This window comes from Athene cunicularia, assembly GCF_003259725.1.
Source record: "Athene cunicularia isolate RWA chromosome 18 unlocalized genomic scaffold, athCun1 chr18_part1, whole genome shotgun sequence".
Classification (NCBI taxonomy): Eukaryota; Metazoa; Chordata; class Aves; order Strigiformes; family Strigidae; genus Athene; species Athene cunicularia.
This window is the reverse complement of record NW_020799123.1, coordinates 9713046-9734495: the sequence shown is the minus strand read 5'-3', so window position 1 is coordinate 9734495 and position 21450 is coordinate 9713046. Positions and strand designations below refer to the sequence as shown.

The 21450-nt window shown below is 37.6% G+C and overlaps 1 protein-coding gene across 2 annotated transcripts in view; it reads left to right on the top strand.

The window, feature by feature from the left end:
• SMURF2 (SMAD specific E3 ubiquitin protein ligase 2) overlaps positions 1-19784 on the top strand; it is a 79308-nt gene extending 59524 nt beyond the window's left edge. For both annotated transcript variants that reach the window (XM_026860896.1, XM_026860897.1), the window contains 10 exons: positions 2440-2598; positions 6961-7171; positions 8750-8853; positions 10397-10511; positions 10955-11133; positions 11609-11746; positions 11966-12086; positions 13511-13712; positions 15556-15631; positions 15856-19784. In XM_026860896.1, coding sequence (XP_026716697.1) covers positions 2440-2598; positions 6961-7171; positions 8750-8853; positions 10397-10511; positions 10955-11133; positions 11609-11746; positions 11966-12086; positions 13511-13712; positions 15556-15631; positions 15856-15955 — 1405 coding nt within the window. In that variant the 3' untranslated portion in view covers positions 15956-19784. The remainder of the gene's footprint in view (positions 1-2439; positions 2599-6960; positions 7172-8749; positions 8854-10396; positions 10512-10954; positions 11134-11608; positions 11747-11965; positions 12087-13510; positions 13713-15555; positions 15632-15855) is intronic.
• Positions 19785-21450: the final 1666 nt, after the last annotated feature.

The following is a 21450-nucleotide window of genomic DNA, read 5'->3' as shown; positions in this document are numbered from 1 at the left end:
TAATGAAACAAAGTAGGATCCTCAACACTTCAAAAAATTTAGACTTATTGAGATACTTCATTGAAAACTGAGTTGGTTTTGATTTTTAATTCAGGCTTCAGAATTTAACAAGACTTGAGCAACTGACAGTATATATTTATGAAGAACAAACTTTGTGACAGATAAGCTGGACAAATGTGATCATTTTTGATGGCGGAGCAGACAAAGGGGAAAACCTGGAAAATCTAGGGGATGCCCTTGTATGTTTTACTGCTATCTATAGTGAGCTACAGCCTCATCATCGAACTAGCCTGAGTTTATTTGTCTGTGAGAATTATTGCCCCATGTTCAGAATACCAAACATAATTTACTCAAAGAATGGGTAACTTGATACATTTTTAAGAAACTAATTGGAGACACTGGGTCATAAAAAGCCCGGGAGCAGAAATGGTGAGCTTTTTGAAGTGCCAGGGTGATTTTTATTTTTTTTTTTTAAATCTAAAAATTTTTTTCAATTTGAATATGGTAGCAAACGTTAAAAATGCACAAGTTTTTTTACAGCAGGCTTCCTGTTACAAAGCCAAAATTAATGTTTATTTTCTTTATAATGCTCTAACATGGATATTCCTTGAGCAATCATATATGCTTTCAAGCACCTCATTAGCAGTGTATAAATAGGAAAGAATATGGAGGAGAGAAACAAATGGATAAAGAAGCTGAGAGACTGACTTGTGATTAAAGTACTCAAACTGCTATTTCTGTTGCAGCTATCTCAGCACTGAAGAGAAAATAAATCTGAAATATCCTTTTAGTTTAGTGTCCTTATTTACACAATACACATGTACATATTGTACATGATCGTTTATGTGATTATTTCTGATGTGCTTGAAAGGAAAGAAGGATAATGGAAATTACTGTTAGCTTCTGATTGTTCTTTTTTTAAAAAAAAAAAAGAAATCCTGTTGAAAATAATAGCTTTCTGAAGTCTGTAGATAGTGTAAAATAGCATGTGTAGTTTGACACTGGCAGCCAGTGTTGGCATCTGAGAACTGTAGCAACTTTGTCGGTCGCCGCTGGTGTTCATTGCAATGGAAATGGATATCCCAGGAAGGACAAAGTGCCTCGTAGCCATCACTTCATTGTATTTTTGAATGATTCTTTTGGTTTTATTACTATTTTTGTGTTACAAGAATATACTTGGATGCGTTATCTGCAGACTCGAGGGTGCAATACAGCTGGCAGTTGAGCATTAGGAAGTCCATGACTTGTGTATTATACAAAGCTAGAAACTCAACTACTCTTAAAAAAAAAATAAAAATAAAATTGAATCCTTAAGTTTCTGGTGTAATAGTTTTGTATGAAATCTAAATTAGCACTGTTCTTAGGTGTGGCAGCAGAATCTGCATGAGTGTGTCTGAGAACAAAACTTGGCTGTTTGCATGAGGATAAAAGCTTTCTGTCGTTTCTAAGGAATATTGTATTTTTACGCTAATATGCCACAGTCATTTAGTTAATAAAAGTAAACCCCGAAGTTCAGCAGAGTGTGTATATGGGCAGTATCAGCAGAAGTTCAATCCCAGAGCCTTGTTATTTCTGTTAGTGGCTTCTCAGCCTTGGAGTCCCTGCAGAAGGCATCTTTTAGCCCTTCTGTCCTTCAGGTCTTTCCTCCCCTCAGCTCACATGATACTGGGAGATCTGAAGACTTACACCGTCAAGGGCAGCTCTTTTTAACGGTGTATCTGAGGTGTGAACTGTATACATGAAAAATCAGTAAAATGGACGTTTTGAAGACTAGTATTTATTTTCAGTGAACCTCTGGAATGAATCTACATCTTCCTACTTTCAGCAGAATTTTCTTGAGACCAATTAAGCTATCTCTCCATTGCTCAGTGCAGAGCTGAGTCATTGTTAATATAATATTTTATTTGAAATATTTTGTTAGAGAGCTGTTTCCTTCCCGCTAGCACTTGGGATTTTGGGGTAAAACTGTGCCATACACACATATCCCATGTGTAATTCTTCATGGAAAGTATAACTCTTCAGAAATATAGTTTTGTTTTGTAGGACTTTTAAAAGTGTGATTCAGAGTTCCTTACATGACTAATGTTGTTTTAAAAATGTTTTCTGTCAGAATTGGTGTAGAACCGCAATTTCATTTTGGCAAATATGGCAGTGGTCTTTATTTTTGTTTTAAGCCTGTGTTAATTTACCATCTGAAGTTAGTTTGTAAAAATGAAGGTTATTTGATAAGAATTTTTCTTCCCCACGGCATATGTTCAGGGGTGTGTGTTTTTTCTTTGGTGGGCTTGCACCTTGGGAGTAGAGATTCCAGCTGAACAGATCAAGTTTCTGAAACAATACATTTTCTCAGACTTCATGGAATTGTTCTGTTACATTTACGCTTGTTTGGCTCAGAGGCCAAATGCTGAGGTATTTTTCATTTTATATTTGTTTTCACAGGGATCTTAGCAACATCAATTGTGAAGAGCTTGGTCCACTGCCTCCTGGATGGGAGATCCGAAATACAGCAACAGGCAGAGTTTATTTTGTTGACCATAACAACAGGACAACGCAGTTTACAGATCCACGGCTATCTGCTAACTTGCATTTAGTCTTAAAGTAAGTCTTAAGTCTCAGGCATATGTTGAATGTAATAGAGGAAAGAAAGTGACTCTTGAGGGGTGCTAGATTTTATATCAAGATGTGTTCTGCCATTCAATAGGAGTTAAAGTATAGTAGTGTTGTTCTTTAATATACTACCAACTTACTGTGTTACATAGCAAAGAAGACAGGCTTGATATTCCTTTAAAAAAAAAATCTCTAGCAGCATTTAGGCAGGAATGTGACTATTGTGATGCTGGGAGATGGGGGCAGCAGGAGAGGAAGCAAGTGCTGTCTGCTGGAAAAGATTGGTCCATGGAATTTTTTTAACAGCAAGAGACACTTTCTTTCCTTTTCTTTATACTTCATACTACTTTCAGTTATGGAGAACTTGTTTTAAAGTAGGAGGTTGCATTCAGTAGCCACTGGTGTGAAATACTGATGTGAATTTCACTGGTGTGAAATTACCTAAGGGTGCACAAGTACCCAACTATTCTGGAATAAAGGAGAAATAATTCCCCTCCTACCTTCAGTTTTAGAGTAAGACTAGTTGAGATGTTCTCAAAATAAGACCCCAATAAATCAACTCAGGTTTTTTACAAAAATAATAAAATAGGAACCGTATTTTTCTGCCGTAGTGTTGTGATACCACATTTTCATACTGCACTTTTAAAAAGAGAAGGGGAAACTCAAAAAGAATTTTGGCTCTTGTTTTTATTCCCTCGGCACTCATTTCACACTGGGGAATTTTCTACTAAAAATGGAAAACAAAAAGCAAACAAACATTTCTCTTTTTTTTGCATAGACACGACTATCGGTTTGTCCAAGCTATTTGGGAGTTTGACTCTCTCGTTTCTCCTACTAACACCTTTTAATACTCTTGAAAAACACCTGTAAAGTATTGAGTAGGTGTTAAGTGGAAGAAACAATGAAGAGAGTTGGTTAGATAGAAAGTCATGCAGCCCTAGGCAAGGAGTAAATCGGAGGAATAGTCCTTTTAAGGAAGTGAATCATTGAGAAGAAAAGCTGAAGGAAAAAGAAAATGGGAACAAGTACTGAAAAGACAAAACTGAGGAACGGACAGTAATATCCAGGAGCTCAACATATCTTTTGTGTAACACATAAAGCTGGCTAGACTTTGTCTGCCCAATATACCTTTGAACTTAACACTGCGAGAGGGAGAAGAGTCTAAATAGTCACGGATTTTGTTTAGAGAAATCATTGGTTATATACGTGTGTATTACAGAACTTCAGTAAGCTCCCATCATCCAGACGCTTTTAGTTCTCTTTTTTTTTTTTTTTTTAAATTTAAAACAAATAATTACTAATTTTAGCTGAATTTAAATTGGTAGTTTCAAATGAACATAATCTTGAAAAAAAACTTACCAGTGGAGGAGTATGTTTGTGTTTGAAACGCAGGAAAGTTCATTAAATTAATTCAGATTAGATATTTTACCCAAAGAAAAACTTCAGACCCTCTTAGCCACAACAGTGCAATTCTTAAACTGTAGAAAATTCAGTTAACTGGACTATATTTGAAAAACTTTTATAGGTAGGTTTATTTTTAAATGACAGGAGGGTCACAGTGGTTCGTTCTACATGTATCGTGGAGGGCAAATAAATAGCTAGTTTTGTTATCTAGAAAATCCAATTTGACTTTCAAGTTCTAGAATCACAAAACTATTTTGCATTTCTTTTAAACTTAAAGTACTACCACAGCGTGCTTAAGTTTTTCGTTTGTACATCTGTCTTTCATTAGGGAAGGATTTCAGAAATTCAACCAACAGTGTCATCAGCAAAGTCTGCTGCCTGATAAATATTTTCTGGTGTTTATTCTTTTACTGCAGCAAACAGGATATGTGAAAGCTTCTCCCCCCCACCCCGCCTTAAGTCCACCTCCTTATTTATTCTTTTTTTTAAAAAAAAAGCTTTGCCTTAGGCCTGTTATTTTGTAAATTATCTGAGAAATAATTTTAGTATTTGAGTGGGATGGGTGTGATAGTGCTTTAGGTTCAAAGGTGTAACAAAAAGTTTATTCTCAGTGATACTGACTTTTGTTCTTCCAGTTTGTTCTTCCAGTGATGACATTCTACTTATGAAAATAATCACACTTGTTAAGACAGTTTTTGTTTGAAAATATTGACTAAGAGTTTGTGACAGGTTTTGATAGTTATGGCACCTGAGAAGTACTTAGATTCTTACAGCATTATACAGAATCAAGCATAGTCATTCAGCTGTGAAAACAAACTAAGAAATTAAATTAAATTACCTTAAGCACTGCAGATAGTTCAGCTAATACTGCACTGAATATTTTTAGTCTCATATGGAGGGTGGCATTATATATTTCTCCTAGTACTGCCCTATTTTAGATTGGTTTAATTGGATGCATAGATCTTAAGTTCATGCTCAGTTCAGAGTTTACATTTTCTTTAAGACTACTGTTGACTGGCTTTGTGTTTAGGGGACTTTTTTTGACTCCTGTAGGTAATAGGAACATATGCTCACTTTAGTATATAGTTGTGACCTTCTGGTAGGCATATACAAGGAATATTTTCACATGCTTGTCATTACAGAATTAGAAAGTTCAGAAGATAGAACAATGATTTTCCTTTAATATGTACATCAAGTAAATATAGTCTCAGTGAGATTCGTATTTAAAACTAATCACAAGTAAAAAGGAGTTACTATGCACATAACACAAATGACATAGAGATGTATTCTGGAACCACATTCAGTGTGTGTCTCTCAAATATTGTAATGACTTGGTTTCTCAGGAATGACTTACAATAAACTACTGTCATTTTAAGACCAGTGCGAACAGCTTGCAAATAAAGTTGAGATAGCCTTTAAAAGAAAAAAAAAAACACCAAAACAAACAACCAAACACCCCCCAAAAAAACCCCAAACAGAAGCAAACAGTGTAACACTGTGAAACGATCAACATTCATTAAGCTAACTTGTGAAGTTCTGCATCCTAGGATATAGTAACAGAGTAGGATTTTTGTGCGTTATTGCCGCCTTAGAGCCCAGGAGTAAAGAGGTATTATGAGTGATATTAAGCTTTGAGTTACTGCTGAAGTAATCTACAACGTGTGCCATTGCAGGGGTTTCTAAATATTGGGCTTGTGAGCCTACTGATAAAGATTTCCTGGTCACCTGGTGTTAGTTTCCCTTGAGGATGGTTTATGCAAAATTGCTTTAAATAGAAGGTTTGCAAATAACAGAATAGCTATTCAGAACCACGAGGCAGACTGGGAACACCCTACCCCTTTTTTTTTAATTGCCAGTTCTGAATGTTCTTGTGCTGAAAGCCTGCTGGAGGTGATTTTTGGTTGGCTGGGAGAGCTTTCTAGTAGACCTTGTTTCAAAACAGACAATAGGCTGAAATTTTAAAATATACTAAAACTGTGTTTGGTCCCATCTAATATTTTTTTGGTCTTTGATGTTGAGAAAAACTATAATATTAACATTCCACTGGAAAACATTCTGAATTTCTTATTTCTGAAATTCTTATTCAGAAAACATCCTGAATAACCTTTTTTATTTATCCAGTAAATGTAGGGTATTCTTATGTGTTCCACACAGAGATATTTTTCTCATGGTTTAGGTAAAATACAGCTTTTATTCTGTGTTGTTTGGAAATGCCATACTAAAAAGCTATAAAAATATCCACTTACTGTGTACAAGAAACGACACAAGAGAGGACATCTCTGCAACACGATTAATTTACTGTTCCTAGTAAGAAGTCAGATTTACAAAATCTCTTAGAATTGCTAGTAAAAATACTTGTTTATCTGTGCCAATTAGTTACATGTGAACTCCCACATTCCTGTGGTCCAGACTAGGCCAGGTACAAGGGACAAGGTCCTTCCCAAGCTGCCAGTACAAACATCTTTTTGTAAGCTTACTCTTTTTCAGACAAGCCATTTAAAACAGACTATGGTATTGACTGTAGATTAGAGGCATGGTGTTTGGCAGATCCCTGAATTTTAAAATGGAGGAAGGCAAAACAGGCAAAGGAAATATGGAAACGGTATCTGAGAAATTCAGTGTCAGCAGCTTAGCAGTAAAATTGTATGGATAATACCTTATTATATAGTGCTGTAACCTTTTACGTACTCTGTAGAGTAGTACTAATAGGAATAACAAACCCTAAAAACAACTGATAGTTGCCAAGAAAGACAGAAGCATATGTCTTTAGTCAGGATAAAGTCTCTGAATTTATTTTTTACTAGATCCGGACATTTTTATTGTAATCACAGTAATAATATAATAAATTGAAAGTAGTTTAGTTAACAAAGATTTAACCTTTAGGAAACATCTGAAGAAAACAGGGGACGTATGACTTGAATATCTGCAAACAGCTGTGTTTGTTTCTAGCCGCCAGAATCAACTTAAAGATCAGCAACACCAGCAGCAGCAGCAGGTAGTGTCCCTGTGTCAGCTTCCAGATGAGGCAGAGTGTCTGACTGTGCCGAGGTACAAGCGAGACCTAGTGCAGAAACTCAAGATCCTGAGGCAAGAGCTGTCACAGCAGCAACCTCAAGCTGGCCATTGTCGTATTGAGGTCTCCAGGGAAGAGATTTTTGAGGTAATTCGAGAATTTGACCCATTTCTTAACACTGAGGGAAGGGGAGGAGGGGTGTGTCATTCGGTTAGACGAAATCTTGAAGTCTGGAGTGAAAGCTGAAATTTTACCGGTGGCAAATGGGAAGAGGAAGCATTTCAAGGGAATGTTAAGAACGGTTGTGTACTTAAAGTAGATGTATTTACTCTGTAGAGAAGAAATAAAACGAGGCTGAAGATACACAGACTGTGTCGGGGCTGAGGAAGGAGTCCAAGCACTTCAAGTATTTGAAGATACTGTCTGCCTTCTTCCTTGAATATTAAGAACGTTGATGTCTGTTACAGGGAGAACGTTACAGTTTGAAAACCAAACAATTATTAGTGATATTTCACCTGTTGTAATGTCAGTAAAATGACTACTGGATAGCATTCATCACTGAAGTTTGGATTATTTACAGAATCACAGAATCATCTAGGTTGGACAAGATCTTGAAGATCATCTGGTCCAACCATTAACCTACCACTGACTGTTCTCAACTACACCAGATCCCTCAGCACTGTGTCAAAATATCTCTATTTGAGTTGATTTTTTTTTTTTCCTCAGAATCAGATTGATTTTATAAATTGTCTAGGCTTTTGAATGATCAGACATGGCCACAGTGGGATATCTGCATTTTATTTTGTGACATTATTCAGCAGAATTCTGCTGATTTGATTCAGTTACAATTCACTGGCTTTTTCTGGAGAACAGTCTGTCTTCTTGAGAACTTTAGCACCCATCCCACCCACAAATGTGATAGGCCCCACTGTGTTGTCACATTTTTTTCCCAGCTGAGAAAGGTTTGTGTTGGGTCTTCCCTTTGGAGACAGTCAAATCAGTTCATAATCAACTAAAAAAGAAAGGGAGGAAAGGCTGCTGTACTGTAGCAAAAATGTTCTTGTTCTGAAAACAAAGCTGAGTATGCTGTGTCCCAGACACACCTACCTCTTCTGTTCTGCAAAGCCAAAGCTTGGGGCGCTGATATGTGACATAAATAGAAACGCAACTCTCTTAAAATTCCATTCTAAAAATTAGCATTTGGTTTGCCTCTTTCAGCTTTAGTTTTATGTCTTCTTGGTAAAGTCTTACTGATAGGAATAATTCTGTAGGTGTACTGGGATGACATTGATGCTTCTATACTGAAGATGCTTCTTGAAGGCTTGCCCATGTGTTGTACCCAGAGTAGAAGCTCCACTGTTGGTTTTCAGACTGCAAAAATTGAGCCGTTGTGCAAAACAAAAGGAATTTACTGACACAGATTTTAATTCATTATAAGTTACGTGAGAACTGGAGAGTGTTCTGATCACTGTACACCTCTGGAAATTTAACATAAGGTGATTCATCTCTCATATCTGTTTTATCTGACAAGTGTTATCACGTTTGTAGAAAACTTACAAGTAACAATCTGTGATTTGAGAAACTGGTTAGTATCTAGGAAAATGACATCCCCTTTCATGGTATCCCCTTTGGACTCAGTCTGACACTCCCTTATTTTCTAATAAACAGTCGTAGCTTCTTGTCTGTAAAAAACAGTCAATAAAAGAAAGTGTCATGTGTTTACAGGAATCCTACAGACAAGTCATGAAGATGAGGCCAAAAGACCTGTGGAAACGATTAATGATAAAATTTCGTGGGGAGGAAGGCCTTGATTATGGAGGCGTTGCCAGGTAAACAGTCCATCCTCTGTGTCTGCCCTCACCAACTACACCTGTGCTTTGAATCCTAAACCAGCCGTGTATCAGCTTTGTTTCTTTTTACATTAGCCTTACTCGTATTTATTTCCGTAACAGATTGTATGTCAGGAGAATATATATTTTCAGACAGTCTTTTAAAGGAAAAACTGCATCAAAGAAAACGAATTTATTGGAAACGAATCAAAATGCATGTTACAGATCACAACAGACATCTATCATATATGCGAGACAGTCTTTTGGTATCTATTGAGATGACTGTATTTTTCTTTGGTTCGTAAAGCTTGGGTATCTGAGAACTTATACCACTAAATACTTGGCTTTGTGGCAGAACTTTGATCAAAAAAATATGGTTTATTGCAAATTCTCGCTACTGTTTGAAGCAAAATGTTAAGAACTAGCAGTCAGTAGGCAACTTGAGTCTGTCAGTAGTCTGGGGTTATTTTCACTTGCTTAGAAAAAGTGACATTTATTGATTGTATGAAGATTTTCTTCACATATTAAAACAGCATTAGGAATTGTTTTGGCCAGTTGCACAGGTGCTGGTTTCTTCACTAAAAATATTCCCCACCTCTGGCATGTGGATTTACTCTCTCTAAATGAGCGTTGACTCATTGTTTGTGGGGTTTTTTTCACTTTTTTACCATTAGTATTAATTTCAAAGTACAGACGATGCTCCCAAACAGCCCATCTTCTATGTCTGTGGTTTGGTTTATAGCAAGTAACCCCTGGGACCTGGGCTGTTAGCTTGCGTGTCTCTTCATGAGTTTGCAAATGGCCAATGGAGTTTTCACTTCATCCATTCCTAAATATTTTAACATCCTAATTAGCCGTAACTAGCAAAACCGTCTTGTTGACTCAATTGTTTGATGATAATAACAGTGTTTAAAATAAAGAAGTTACAGATGCTGTTGTGCACTGTTTCCCAAAGTATCTGCTAGTAGTTTTCATCATGGGTTTTGTTTTGAGTCTGCATGCTGTGGAGCCTTTGCCATCTTCCATATGGGAATACAGGAAGACCAAGCTAGAAATTGTTAGTTTTCCCAATTCTTAGGCCATAATTTACTGATCTATGAACATGTAATTAAAACTTTAAGTAAATATATCCATTACCTGAAGATGGTTTATATTAAAAGCTTTGACTCCAACATCTCTGAGGTATATACAGTCAACATAATACAGGGTCTTGTCTCGGTGTGTAATGGATGAAGGAGAGTCATAGTCAGAAACTCTCTTGGAAATAAGTAATCTGGAGAACAATCTTGGAAAACTGGGACATTCATCAACGGTCAGGTGCTGTATAGTTACTGAGCCAATAAAAATAATTCTGATTTCAGACTTATGTGTTCAGAGATAACTTCCTTCACGTTTATGTTTAACAGGAAGATTAAAAAAATCAATACTATTCTGAAAATATCCTCAGTGTAGGAATGCATTTGTTTAAAATCATACTGTTTTGAAAAGATTCTCAGTGTAGGAATGCATTTGTCTACACAATAAATTATTTTATTTTCTTCAGGGAGTGGCTCTACCTATTGTCACATGAAATGTTGAATCCCTATTACGGTCTCTTCCAATATTCCCGAGATGATATCTATACACTGCAAATCAACCCCGACTCTGCAGTCAACCCGGTACGACTGGTGACATGAGTTCTGTAAATCATCCTTTTGTGACTAGAAATGAAATACATCTGGGGAGCGTTCTAGACCTAGGAACCTAATCCTCATATTAGTACTGCTAAAGACTGAATTTGTGCAATAATATGATAATTTCTTCTTAGTACTGATCAAAGAAACTTCTCAAATGTGTTCTTAATTTTCTGTAAAATGTTGATTTATGCTTCCTTTGGGAGAAATGAAATTTATTTTGATTCTTAGTAGTAAGATTTGTGGACTGGAAGCAATATACTCAATGTACTGTGTATAAAAACAAACAAACCAAAAAGCTCTGGATATGGGGTTTTTGTGTGTTGGTTTTTTGTGTGTGTGTGTGTTGAATTTTTATTTCACGTTCAGTAGATATTACCTGGACGTCTTACTTAGCTGAATGGCTTAGTCTCCTCTTTCTATTCTAGGAACACTTATCATATTTCCATTTTGTTGGACGGATAATGGGGATGGCTGTGTTTCATGGACACTATATCGATGGAGGCTTCACGTTGCCTTTCTATAAGCAGTTGCTAGGGAAGCCAATTACTTTGGATGATATGGAATTGGTGGACCCTGATCTTCATAACAGCTTAGTCTGGATACTGTATGTGCTGTGTATTATATTTTACAATGTTAGAGTTCTGTCTCGGTTAACATGTGATGATTTTCCTAAATCCAGTTGAAAATAAAGTGCATTTTGATCTCTTGCTCAGGCAGATTTAAGAAACACATTTCTTGCACAATTTAACTTATTTGAGGCTTAACATGCTCAAGGTATTCAAATTTGGGAGGTGGGGGGGGGATAAATGTTTGCTGAGATGTAAAGTGTTCGGTCTGTACATTTTAATTTATTAATTTTGCCTATTATTAACAGTAACATTAAAATATAACATTGAAACTTTGATAATGGTTTTAAAATTATAACATAGTAAAAATGTGTGTTCACTTTCTGCTTCCAAGCAGTGATTTGGAATGCTATTGAAAAACTAAATTGTGACGTCTGTCAGATGTATTACAGCTGTAATATATACTTGCAGAATATGTTTTCCCTGAGTCACTTTCTTATTTCTTTCCACCAGTGAGAATGATATCACAGGAGTCTTGGACCATACGTTTTGTGTAGAGCACAATGCATATGGAGAAATTATTCAACATGAACTAAAACCCAATGGGAAAAGCATCCCCGTGACAGAGGAAAACAAAAAGGAATACGTCAGGTATATTGATATCTTTTCTAAAGTTTTTTTAATATTTCTTGTGGTGGGGAGGAACTTTTACTTATTCGAAGTAGTTGAGGGTGTTGTTTTTTTTCCAAGTGGTGGTGCAATGGTGGTGGTGTGTGTATTCCTGTCAGGCCGTTTTTTTTGGCTGGATAAATTGCAGGTTTATTGTATTTGAATACATCTTTCACAAGACCAATTTGCACTTGCTTGCAGACTTTATGTAAACTGGCGATTTTTACGAGGAATCGAAGCTCAGTTTCTGGCTCTACAGAAGGGATTTAATGAAGTAATCCCACAACATCTGCTGAAGACATTTGATGAGAAAGAGTTAGAGGTCAGTCCACTAATGTTATGTCGTCAAGTGTAACAATAAAAGCCTGAGGCATTCTTCTGAGACTGAGTAACGTGCGAAGTTGTATCCCCAGTGCTTTAGGGGTTTGCAGGTGCACTGTTGCAAGAAATACAGTTAGCATAAGGGGTTACCAGGTCACGGAGTCACTGAGCCTGCGTGTACCTTCCACCGAGAGCCATAAGAGTGTTTCTCAAGGTGATACCTGTCTCGTGGCAACTGCAGAAACGGTGGAAGTGGAGAGCCTCTCCTGTACCTGAAAACCCAGCTGTACCGACTGAGAAGTAACTGCAGGGACCTCGGATTGTCTCAGAGTGTGTTACTCCAGCAGAGGTGCTGGTGCATATTTCTCACAGTGCAGTTTCACAATATTAAATCCAGTGCTGCCAGGAAAATAGGCTGTCACTCCCTTCCACCTCCTACCACTTGCTCCCAGCCCTTCCAGCACACTGCCCTGACTTTGGTGTCAGGCAGCTGTGTGGTTTTGCAGACCCGAGTTATGCCAGACTAAATTGGCCCTGTAAATACAGCATAAGGAAAGGTGCTGTCACCGACAAATGTGCTACAAAACGTCAGGATCAGCATCCAAACAATATCCTCTCAAGGCAAATCCCATAGATCCCAAGCTTGTCTTAAAACTGCAATCTAATATACAGTCTGTTAGCTGTGGAGCTGGGGTTTTTGCCATAAAAAATGGCCACAAGGTAAATTATTCATGCCTTTCTGCTGTTCACTGTACTAGAATGTTAGTGATTGCTCTTCTTTTTGCCTGAATATTCTCATTCAGCAGCAGTGAACCAGCCATACTGTTAACCCAGAATCATTTTGCAAATGCAAAATAAAGAGAGGGGAAGATCCAGTGTTCTTGGTCACTAGGAAAAAATCTTCATCATCATATTCCTTCTGAGCTTAAACTGATTGATTGTGGATCTCCATTTTAGAAGCATGGAAAGCTCTTTGTCAGGAGAGAAGTCTGATTTGTGTTGTGTGTGTGGTATGACAAGAACAAGATTACTTTTGAGGGTCCAAAGTTAGAGCAGCCAAACTACACCCTTAGCTATGCTCCAGAAAGAAATACTGAGTTCAAGTGTGGATTATGCACTTTCACACATGGGTAGGATCTGTGCTTCTGTTATTTAATTGACAGTTCAAGACACTTTTGTATAAGCTTATAAAATTATTGATTTTTGAATTTGAATTGATGCCATTTGAAAAGTGGATTGCATGCTAAGTAAGATTTAAAAAAAAGAAAAGTTGTATTTCTGCATTGCTTAAGATTAGTGAGAGGTTATAATTTGCCTTTGGTATAAAATCTATCATTTTTTTTCAAAATTAGTTCTTCATCATTTGGCTAGCTCCAAAACTATTTTTATTGATCGATAATGAAATATTTTATTTTAAACTTACAGCTCATCATTTGTGGACTGGGAAAAATTGATGTTAATGACTGGAAGGCAAATACTAGGTTAAAACACTGTACCCCAGACAGCAACATCGTGAAATGGTTCTGGAAAGCTGTGGAGTTTTTTGATGAAGAGAGGAGAGCGCGACTTCTCCAGTTTGTGACTGGCTCATCCAGAGTGCCTCTGCAGGGCTTCAAGGCATTGCAAGGTAACGCCTTTCTCCAGGAGGAACTGCAGAGGGCCCGTACTCCTACTCGGAGGAAGCAATAGGACACATCACAGAAACAGTAGCTGCAAATGAGGCTGGTGGGCTGTAAGGTGACTCTTTCAGAGCCATTTTTAATGGTCTGATGAATAACAATCACAAATCGTCTTTTTTTGTGAGGTTGTTTATTACCTTGTTATTCAGCTGTAAATGGCTCTTTTGTTTCAATTACTTCTGTCTCTGGCAAGAAGTTCTGACCAGCCGAGATCTTGGTGCGGAGATCTTGGTGGGTTTCTGCTTATGTGTTTTTTTTTTCTAGAAACCTGTTTTTCAATTTCTGTCTTGTACAAGCCCTCATCACCTGTACAGCTCTGGGACCAGAAACACCAACATGCAGTGTTCTTGCCATTCTGACAGCAGAGGCACTTGCTAATGGTGACGGTTTTTATTGTAAGAGGGACATAATCACCGGCAGCCCGGGCCGCAGGAACAATCGCCTTAATTACCGACCTGGCCTGTCTTCTGAACTTCAGTGGAAGCTCTGGGTCTCTGGTGCAGCAGCTCTGGCTGCAGCCCATACTGCTCTGTTAAGGGTAGTTATCCAATTTTACCTCTCACAAGATGAGAGAAAACTGCCTGGGGAAAACATTGCCCGTAAACCATTCGAACAGGTAGAAGATTCCATCAGAACACAAACGCTGGGGTAACAGCTGCCGCATACAAAAGCCAGTTGCTGTAGTGTTTCTTCCTCATTATCCCTTCATTATCAGATAGAAGCCCTTGTTTTCTTTTTTCTCTGTTCTTGAGGTCTAAAATACTCAGGTGCATTAGAAGCTCAGGAATATTGAGTTTTTCAAGACCCCAGTTACTTTAAGTGGTGTTTAAATAACATTGCAGAGGGTGGAGGGACTTGGGTCCAACTGTGTAACTGTTAACCTGTCAGAGTAGTTACAAGTTACATTAACCCCACCGCTGATGTGTGTGCTGTTACTAATAGTGAGCTGTTTGGAGAATGGAAATGGAAGTAATAGCAGTTTAATGGCAGCTGCACTGCAGGCTTTAGAATGACTGTACTGGTAAAACAAGTATTTCTGTGCACAAATGAAACCTCCTTTCCTACAGATGTGGACATAAAGGTTGTCAGGTTTTGGACTGGGTTGTACTAACACGGCACAAGCAGCTCACATTCTCGTTTAACAGCAGAGTCCCCATGAGAAAGACCGTGGATTATATTCTTTAATGTCTGCTTCCACAGGCAAGAATTCGTTTTACTAAGGTTAGGGCGTTTGTAACCTTTACTGTCCTGTGTGAAATCTGCAGTTATACTAAGTCTAAAAGGCTGCTGTCCTGCGGTCCTTGTTCTTTAGCAGAGAGATTAAGGGGATCTCTATATCGTCAGATTAATTCAACAAAATCACAAGAAGTTGGTGTTATGATCTCTATTGAATTTGATTGGAATCAGCCACTACTCAAGGCCAATTACCAAATGGGGACAAATACAGCTGCAGGTGTTTTGTTCTCTAGGAAAGGTGAGAGAAATTCGATTAAAAACTGTATAGAATTATACAGGGCACTGTGCCAAACAGGTGTTGTGTTCTTCCTTATCAGTGCTTTGTTCTTGTTTATCTTTCAAAGGTTTAAATAACCGCATGGTTATCCTGTGTGGGTGGAGGGGAGGAATCTGGTAGGCACTGTGAGTTTTTTTTCCTGCCTGTTTACGATTTCAGGGTTTTTTGTGCATAGCTTCACTTTTTTTGTGGTTTTTAGTTAGTTTGTTGTTGTTGCAGTGCAACAAATACCATATTATGCAATAGAGTGGTATCAGAGATATTTTCTGAATTTTCAGGTGCTGCAGGCCCACGACTATTTACAATACACCAGATCGATGCCAGCACTAATAATTTGCCGAAAGCTCATACCTGGTAAGGCTTTCCTTTTCTTCCCCTCCTTTTCTGACATAAGAAATGCAATCTGCACAGAGTAGTAAAGGTGTGAAAACTAGAGATTTGCCTTTATATGAAGTCCCGTTGGCCTTGTTAACTATTGCTTTGTCATTTTCTCAAGTACGTTAAATAGCGTAACGTAACTTTGCTAGGTGATGCTTGAAGTTCCAGAGAGCTGAAACTCTTCTGCCTTCCCTCCACAGCTTTAACCGAATAGACATTCCTCCTTACGAAAGCTATGACAAGCTATACGAGAAGCTGCTAACTGCCATTGAAGAAACATGTGGGTTTGCTGTGGAATGACCCTTCACAGGCTTACCTGAGACTCTATTTATACTCCTGTCAGCCAGAAAGCCCTTCCCTCAGCCAAGACTCAAGAAATGCTTGAAATACAGGAAACTTTCCCTTTTCTACACTAGGACACTGGGAGGGAAAGGACAACTTTGGAATTTTTTTTTTATTTTTTTTTTTTTCAAGAAAATAGGTTCTGTGGTTCCTGCCATAGGATCATTCAGCTGCTATTAAAAACTAATATCTTGAACATACAGAATGCTGACTTTTCCTACATTTCAACAGTTAAGCAGTATTCTATACTTAAAGACTACTATTTTTGTAAAAGGTAATCTATTATATTTGCCTACCTGATTTCTATTCTCAGATACCAAGACACAACTTCAGCAGTCGGTACAAGTCACGTTTCAGCCTGTTTTAAATGTATGATACTGAACAGCATCTATACCTGCTATTTTTGGAAAAAATATTTTGGATTATTCTAACTTTGCATAAAATTGGCTGAAAGAATCATTAATCTTTTTAATTAAAGCCACTTACATGTTAACTGCGTTTTCTTATAGTAAAACATTATATTCTGCAATGTAAATTCAACTTAAATGTTACCACAGGGGGCTTTTTTATATTTTTCAAGCATGAATTACAAATACGATGTTTTGGGGTCCTATTTATATCACTTGTCAGATTCCTTAAACAAAATTTCTAGTGTGAGTGACACATACTGTATTTGGTACAGTACTTGTGTTAATATGTGGAATAGACCTTTTTTAATGAACAGTAGATGTTTTGATTTTTTTAAAAACAGCATTTTTTCTAACAAGTCTGTCAAGAGGTTTTTTTTGTTGCTTTTGACTTGAAATTTAAACACTGCATTTTTCAACTTTTTAAGCATGCTGATGAGGTGATATTTGACAGCAGAAGCCTGTCAGCAGTTTGTTTCAGAACCCATCCTGTCCAGTCAACCAAAGTTTGTTTGAATGCAGCCAAATCGACTTATATATTTGTTGATGCTAAAGATTTATCAGGTAAAACATGTTGTAATCTTTGTCTAGCTGCTCTCGTGACATGTGGGTTTAAGTCACAACTGAGGGGAAAAAAAAAAAGGTGTATTAACTGAAATATGTGTAATGTGCTTTGAAAATGAGGTTTTAAAAAGCACATAATTTAAATTATTGATTGTAGGGATGGAAGTAAGTATATATATGAATTATAACATGGGTTGATCTCTTCAAAGGGGAATAAAATGCACTACCAGTAGAGGGAACTGAACTTTGAAGTTAGTTTGGGAATTCTCAGTTAAGATCTGTATGATCTGCTTGTGGTGTGTAGATAGATCAGTCTGCTTAAGAGATGGTGGTGTTCTCCTCTCAGCAATGAGACTATTTGGAATAAGTAGCAGGTTTTTTTTCCAATCAGTGTTGTGTTTTTTTTAACTTAGGTTACAATTAATCATCAAATCTGCACTATTTTTACACTGCCAATGAGAAGAAAGTCAGGGGTATCAAAAATGCTAAAAGAATGGGATGTAAACAGCTGTTCCGTTTTTGCAGTGTAAGGCACACGGTGAACTAGCTAATTCTGTCTGTTCTATGGAGCTTGAACTTAATTTTGTTCTGCCAAATTTGACTGCCACAGTGAGTAAACTACTACTGGATGTTGTGTTTAGAATAGTGGGCGACGGACTACTTTTGTAGAATTGTGGTAAGAATCTGGTGAGCCAAATCCACATGTTCGTTGGGGTTTTTTTGGTTTTTTTTTTTTTTTGTACAGCTGTTGCTGGAAGGTTTGTTCTAAGAGACTTGCTTCCCATTCTGGGCTGGCTGCAGAGATGAGGCTACTTAGGGATGTAAATGTAAAGCCAAGAAACTTGCTTTGACAGCCAGGTTTGAAATCTATCAGGCCCATTTTTACTTCATTTCAAGGGACTGTTGCACTCATGTAAAATGGCTGGTACCTTTGCATCTACAGCTGGGATCCCTAATTCAAGGCTTTCAGGTGACACTGTTACCAGAGAAGCTACCACTACATCTGTCCAGGTTGCCTGGGAGAGCAAAGTAGGTTGTTGCCCAGTGTGTTTCTTACTCAGTACTGCTGCCTGTGGTTGGGACCACTGCTTTAGGCACTCCCAAAGACCTCTTCTCACCCCCCGGCAAGTTTTGAGGTATGATGTGAATTACTATTTACAGAGACAGGTTCTTTTGACCACTGTTCACAGGATGGATACTCCAATGTCAGCTAAGTGAGTTATTTCCCCACCCCGCTCAGGCTATGGCTGCAGCCTCCGTGGTCATGAAACAGGAAAAAAAAAACATAAAATCTGCTTTGATCCAGCTTTTGGGAGAAGACAGGACTCTGTTAGGTGATCTGTGGGGGAAGGCCTGCTGCTCTTCCCTTTGCTCCAGACAGCTCTCCTCACCTCAGCACTACTTAAAGACTGTCCCTGTAGTGTGTCTCCTGCTCACATCACCCATACCCACCTCCCAGGAACTTTCTCCCTGTCAACCTACTTAGGCCAGTAAATTTATAAAATGCATATTTCTGGCCATCCCTGTGTCCTGAAAGCATTTTTGAGGAGGGAGGAGATGAGCTGTGCAGCATACAGACTCTAGATCAGATGATAAATACTATTCATTTTCACAGCAGCCTTAGCAGTACATCTGTTTGTTCTACCAAACATTTTGGTATGGCATAGAGAATTTTTTTTTTAACTGCCACAGATAAATATTGTAAATTTAATATATTATAGACAAAACTAGACAAATCTACATTTGACTTTCCACAGCTGACAGATGAGGATGAATATACCAAGTATTTTGAGTGCCTTTCTACCTTCATAATGACTGAGAGCTTTAACTAAAGCACCTCATCACCTAGTCAGATGTTTATCTGAAAATGTTAAAGGGTTGATTCCTTTGCAGAATTTTGTTTCAAGATCATGTCAGCTACTTTCCCCTCAAAAAGGTGCTAAGCCTAATATTGCATTTTAACCTTGGACTTTCACCCCATGATTAATGTGAATATTTATTTCAATGTGTCCCTCTTACTGGGTTTTACTTTATCCAGTCTTTAGTTGTTTTAGAGAGATGTCACATCATGGTTTTATGCTGTTGCTTTTCATTATGAATGTTTAATTATGAACAGTGACTTTTGTAGATTTCAAATATACAGTACACAGTTGAGTTTCAGAGGATTTAATTTCTCGGTGTAAAGAGTTTTGTAATGGTGCTTTGTACAGTATGTATTCTAATTTTTTTTTTTTGCACATAGTTTCAGTTTCCCTAAACTGATTTATTTGTACCAAATTTTTGTGTTGTACTAAAGTCCAGAGCACACAAGCCGTTCTTAAATTCTTGTTCTACAACACTACATCTGTATTGAACTTCTGGTGCGTTTAAACTGGCTGCATTGATGGAAGTAAAAGCTTTGCTTCTATATCATAAGTATGCATCATACAGCTTAATGTAGCATGCTCCAATGGCTTCAGATTTTAAACAGCACCATATAGTTAACAGGTGCCATTTGTTGTACTTTACACTATGTAGTAGGTTTCTGGCTCTACCACATCTTCAGAGCTTTGTCTGTAGTTGTAATTAGTTTATACAAGTGTAATTACTCCTCCACAAACTGACAGTTCTTAGTTTATCATTTCCATTGTATTTATTACAGAGTGTTTTAGCATTGGTATCATTGTATTTTCACCCAGCTGTTACATGAGCTTTAACAACAACAACAAAAAAATCTGTATAAAATGGTTTTTAAGTACTTAATGTATGTACCCATGCAGAAGTTGAGCAATAAATTGTATGCTGTTTGCACTGTCACAGCATCAATGGTTTTAAAAGTTTTAAGTTTTTCTTAATCAAATATTTACTTAAAAATGATATTGTTACATTTTAAAGTAACTCAGCTTTGTTTTGGGAGAAAACACTTAAAACTTGTTGTCTTTCTACATGCTGTTATGTGCAAAAAGGTCTGTCTTTTGGCTGCCATGTAATGGTGTGCGTGTCCTGGCAAGGATTTTACCTCAACATTGGTGACTAGATCTCCTCTCAAACTTCAGCAAAGCTAAACCATCTTTCTTAAGGGAAGAAAAAAGGTAAATCTAGTAAATACTTGTTAAATTTGATCAATTTAGCTGGTAAATACCGTCCCTTAGAGAAAGACTTCAAATTAGCCCAGCTTATAGCAACTCCCTGGAAAGGGTTGTTAAGAAAGTCAGGGTGTGGGGTTTGTTTTTGTGGAGGGGTTGGGTTTGAAGTGAGGTATACCGTGCTCTAACTGCGAGCTGGTTCATTGCATCAGTAAAGGAAGTGTCTCCAGCTGCTCGAGGCTTTTTTCTTCCCAATGCATGAATCTTAATTCACTGTGTTCTCCGTTCCATGAGACACCATCTCATGGCAAGCTTTAAATACTGTATATACAGTACAATTGATTCCAATATTTTTGTATCACTTCTCTCACATGCAATTTTAAGCAACTTTTATACTAGACCCTGTTTAAAATTTCACTTCTGTTCTTCCTCATTAAAAAGACAAACTTTTTAAAAATTACAGTTTTGTCAAGCAGAGGGAAATATATCAGTACTGGGCTTCACTAACTATCAGCTTGGTTTAATGTAATCTCAGTTTAAGTATATATCCCTCTGTTTGCATCTCATAGGGCCCCTAATGCATGGCTGCCGAGACCTCCGTTTTCTACCCGCTTAGTATTTTATAGCACATGATGATTCTACAAAGACAGATGTAGTGCCTGTTGTCAGCTCCTCCTACAACCTGAAGTAAGGTAAAAGCTGAATGTTGGGAGTTTTTACTCACTGTTTACTCTGGCTTCATGCTGACAGAACTAGAACTGATCTGCTCTTTCCTAAAAAAACTAACCAGGGTACTAAATACAAGTACCCTTGCAAAACTTTTGTCCAAATAATCTGCTTCTAAGAGCAACATGGTTGTTATTGCTTGTCCATTTGTATATAGCATTACTGTCACTCCCTTCTGAAATCAATCCTTTGAAACAAAACTTTGTTTACACATGGGCTTATGTAGTTTTGAAACCCTGGCATGAAATCTACCAATTGAAATACCTACAGAGCATACACTTACTAGTATCTGCCTGTTGAAAATCATCGGGAATGCTGTTCACAGTTCCTTCCCACACTTCAGTTCTTGCAGCAGCTCATCTTTTTCTGCTTTAGAAGAACTTTAATTGTTTTCTATTTCAAACACACGCACTGGGGGAATTAGTACTTCATATGCTTTGCCATTAACAATCCATTTACACTAAAATTGCGTAGAATAAATAGCCCTGTCTGGCTTTAAAAGAATCAGTAATTTCAATGTATTGTCAGGTTTATTGCAAGCATTCTCTAACTTGTCCCTTCACAGGAAACTTGAACCACTCATGTTCTTAGTGAGCTTTCCAGTCCAGTAACTTCTGGCTAATGGTCCAGTGGGGCTTTTCAACTCAGCAACAACAGAACCAGCACAGGTGTAGAGGAGGCTTAGCATCTG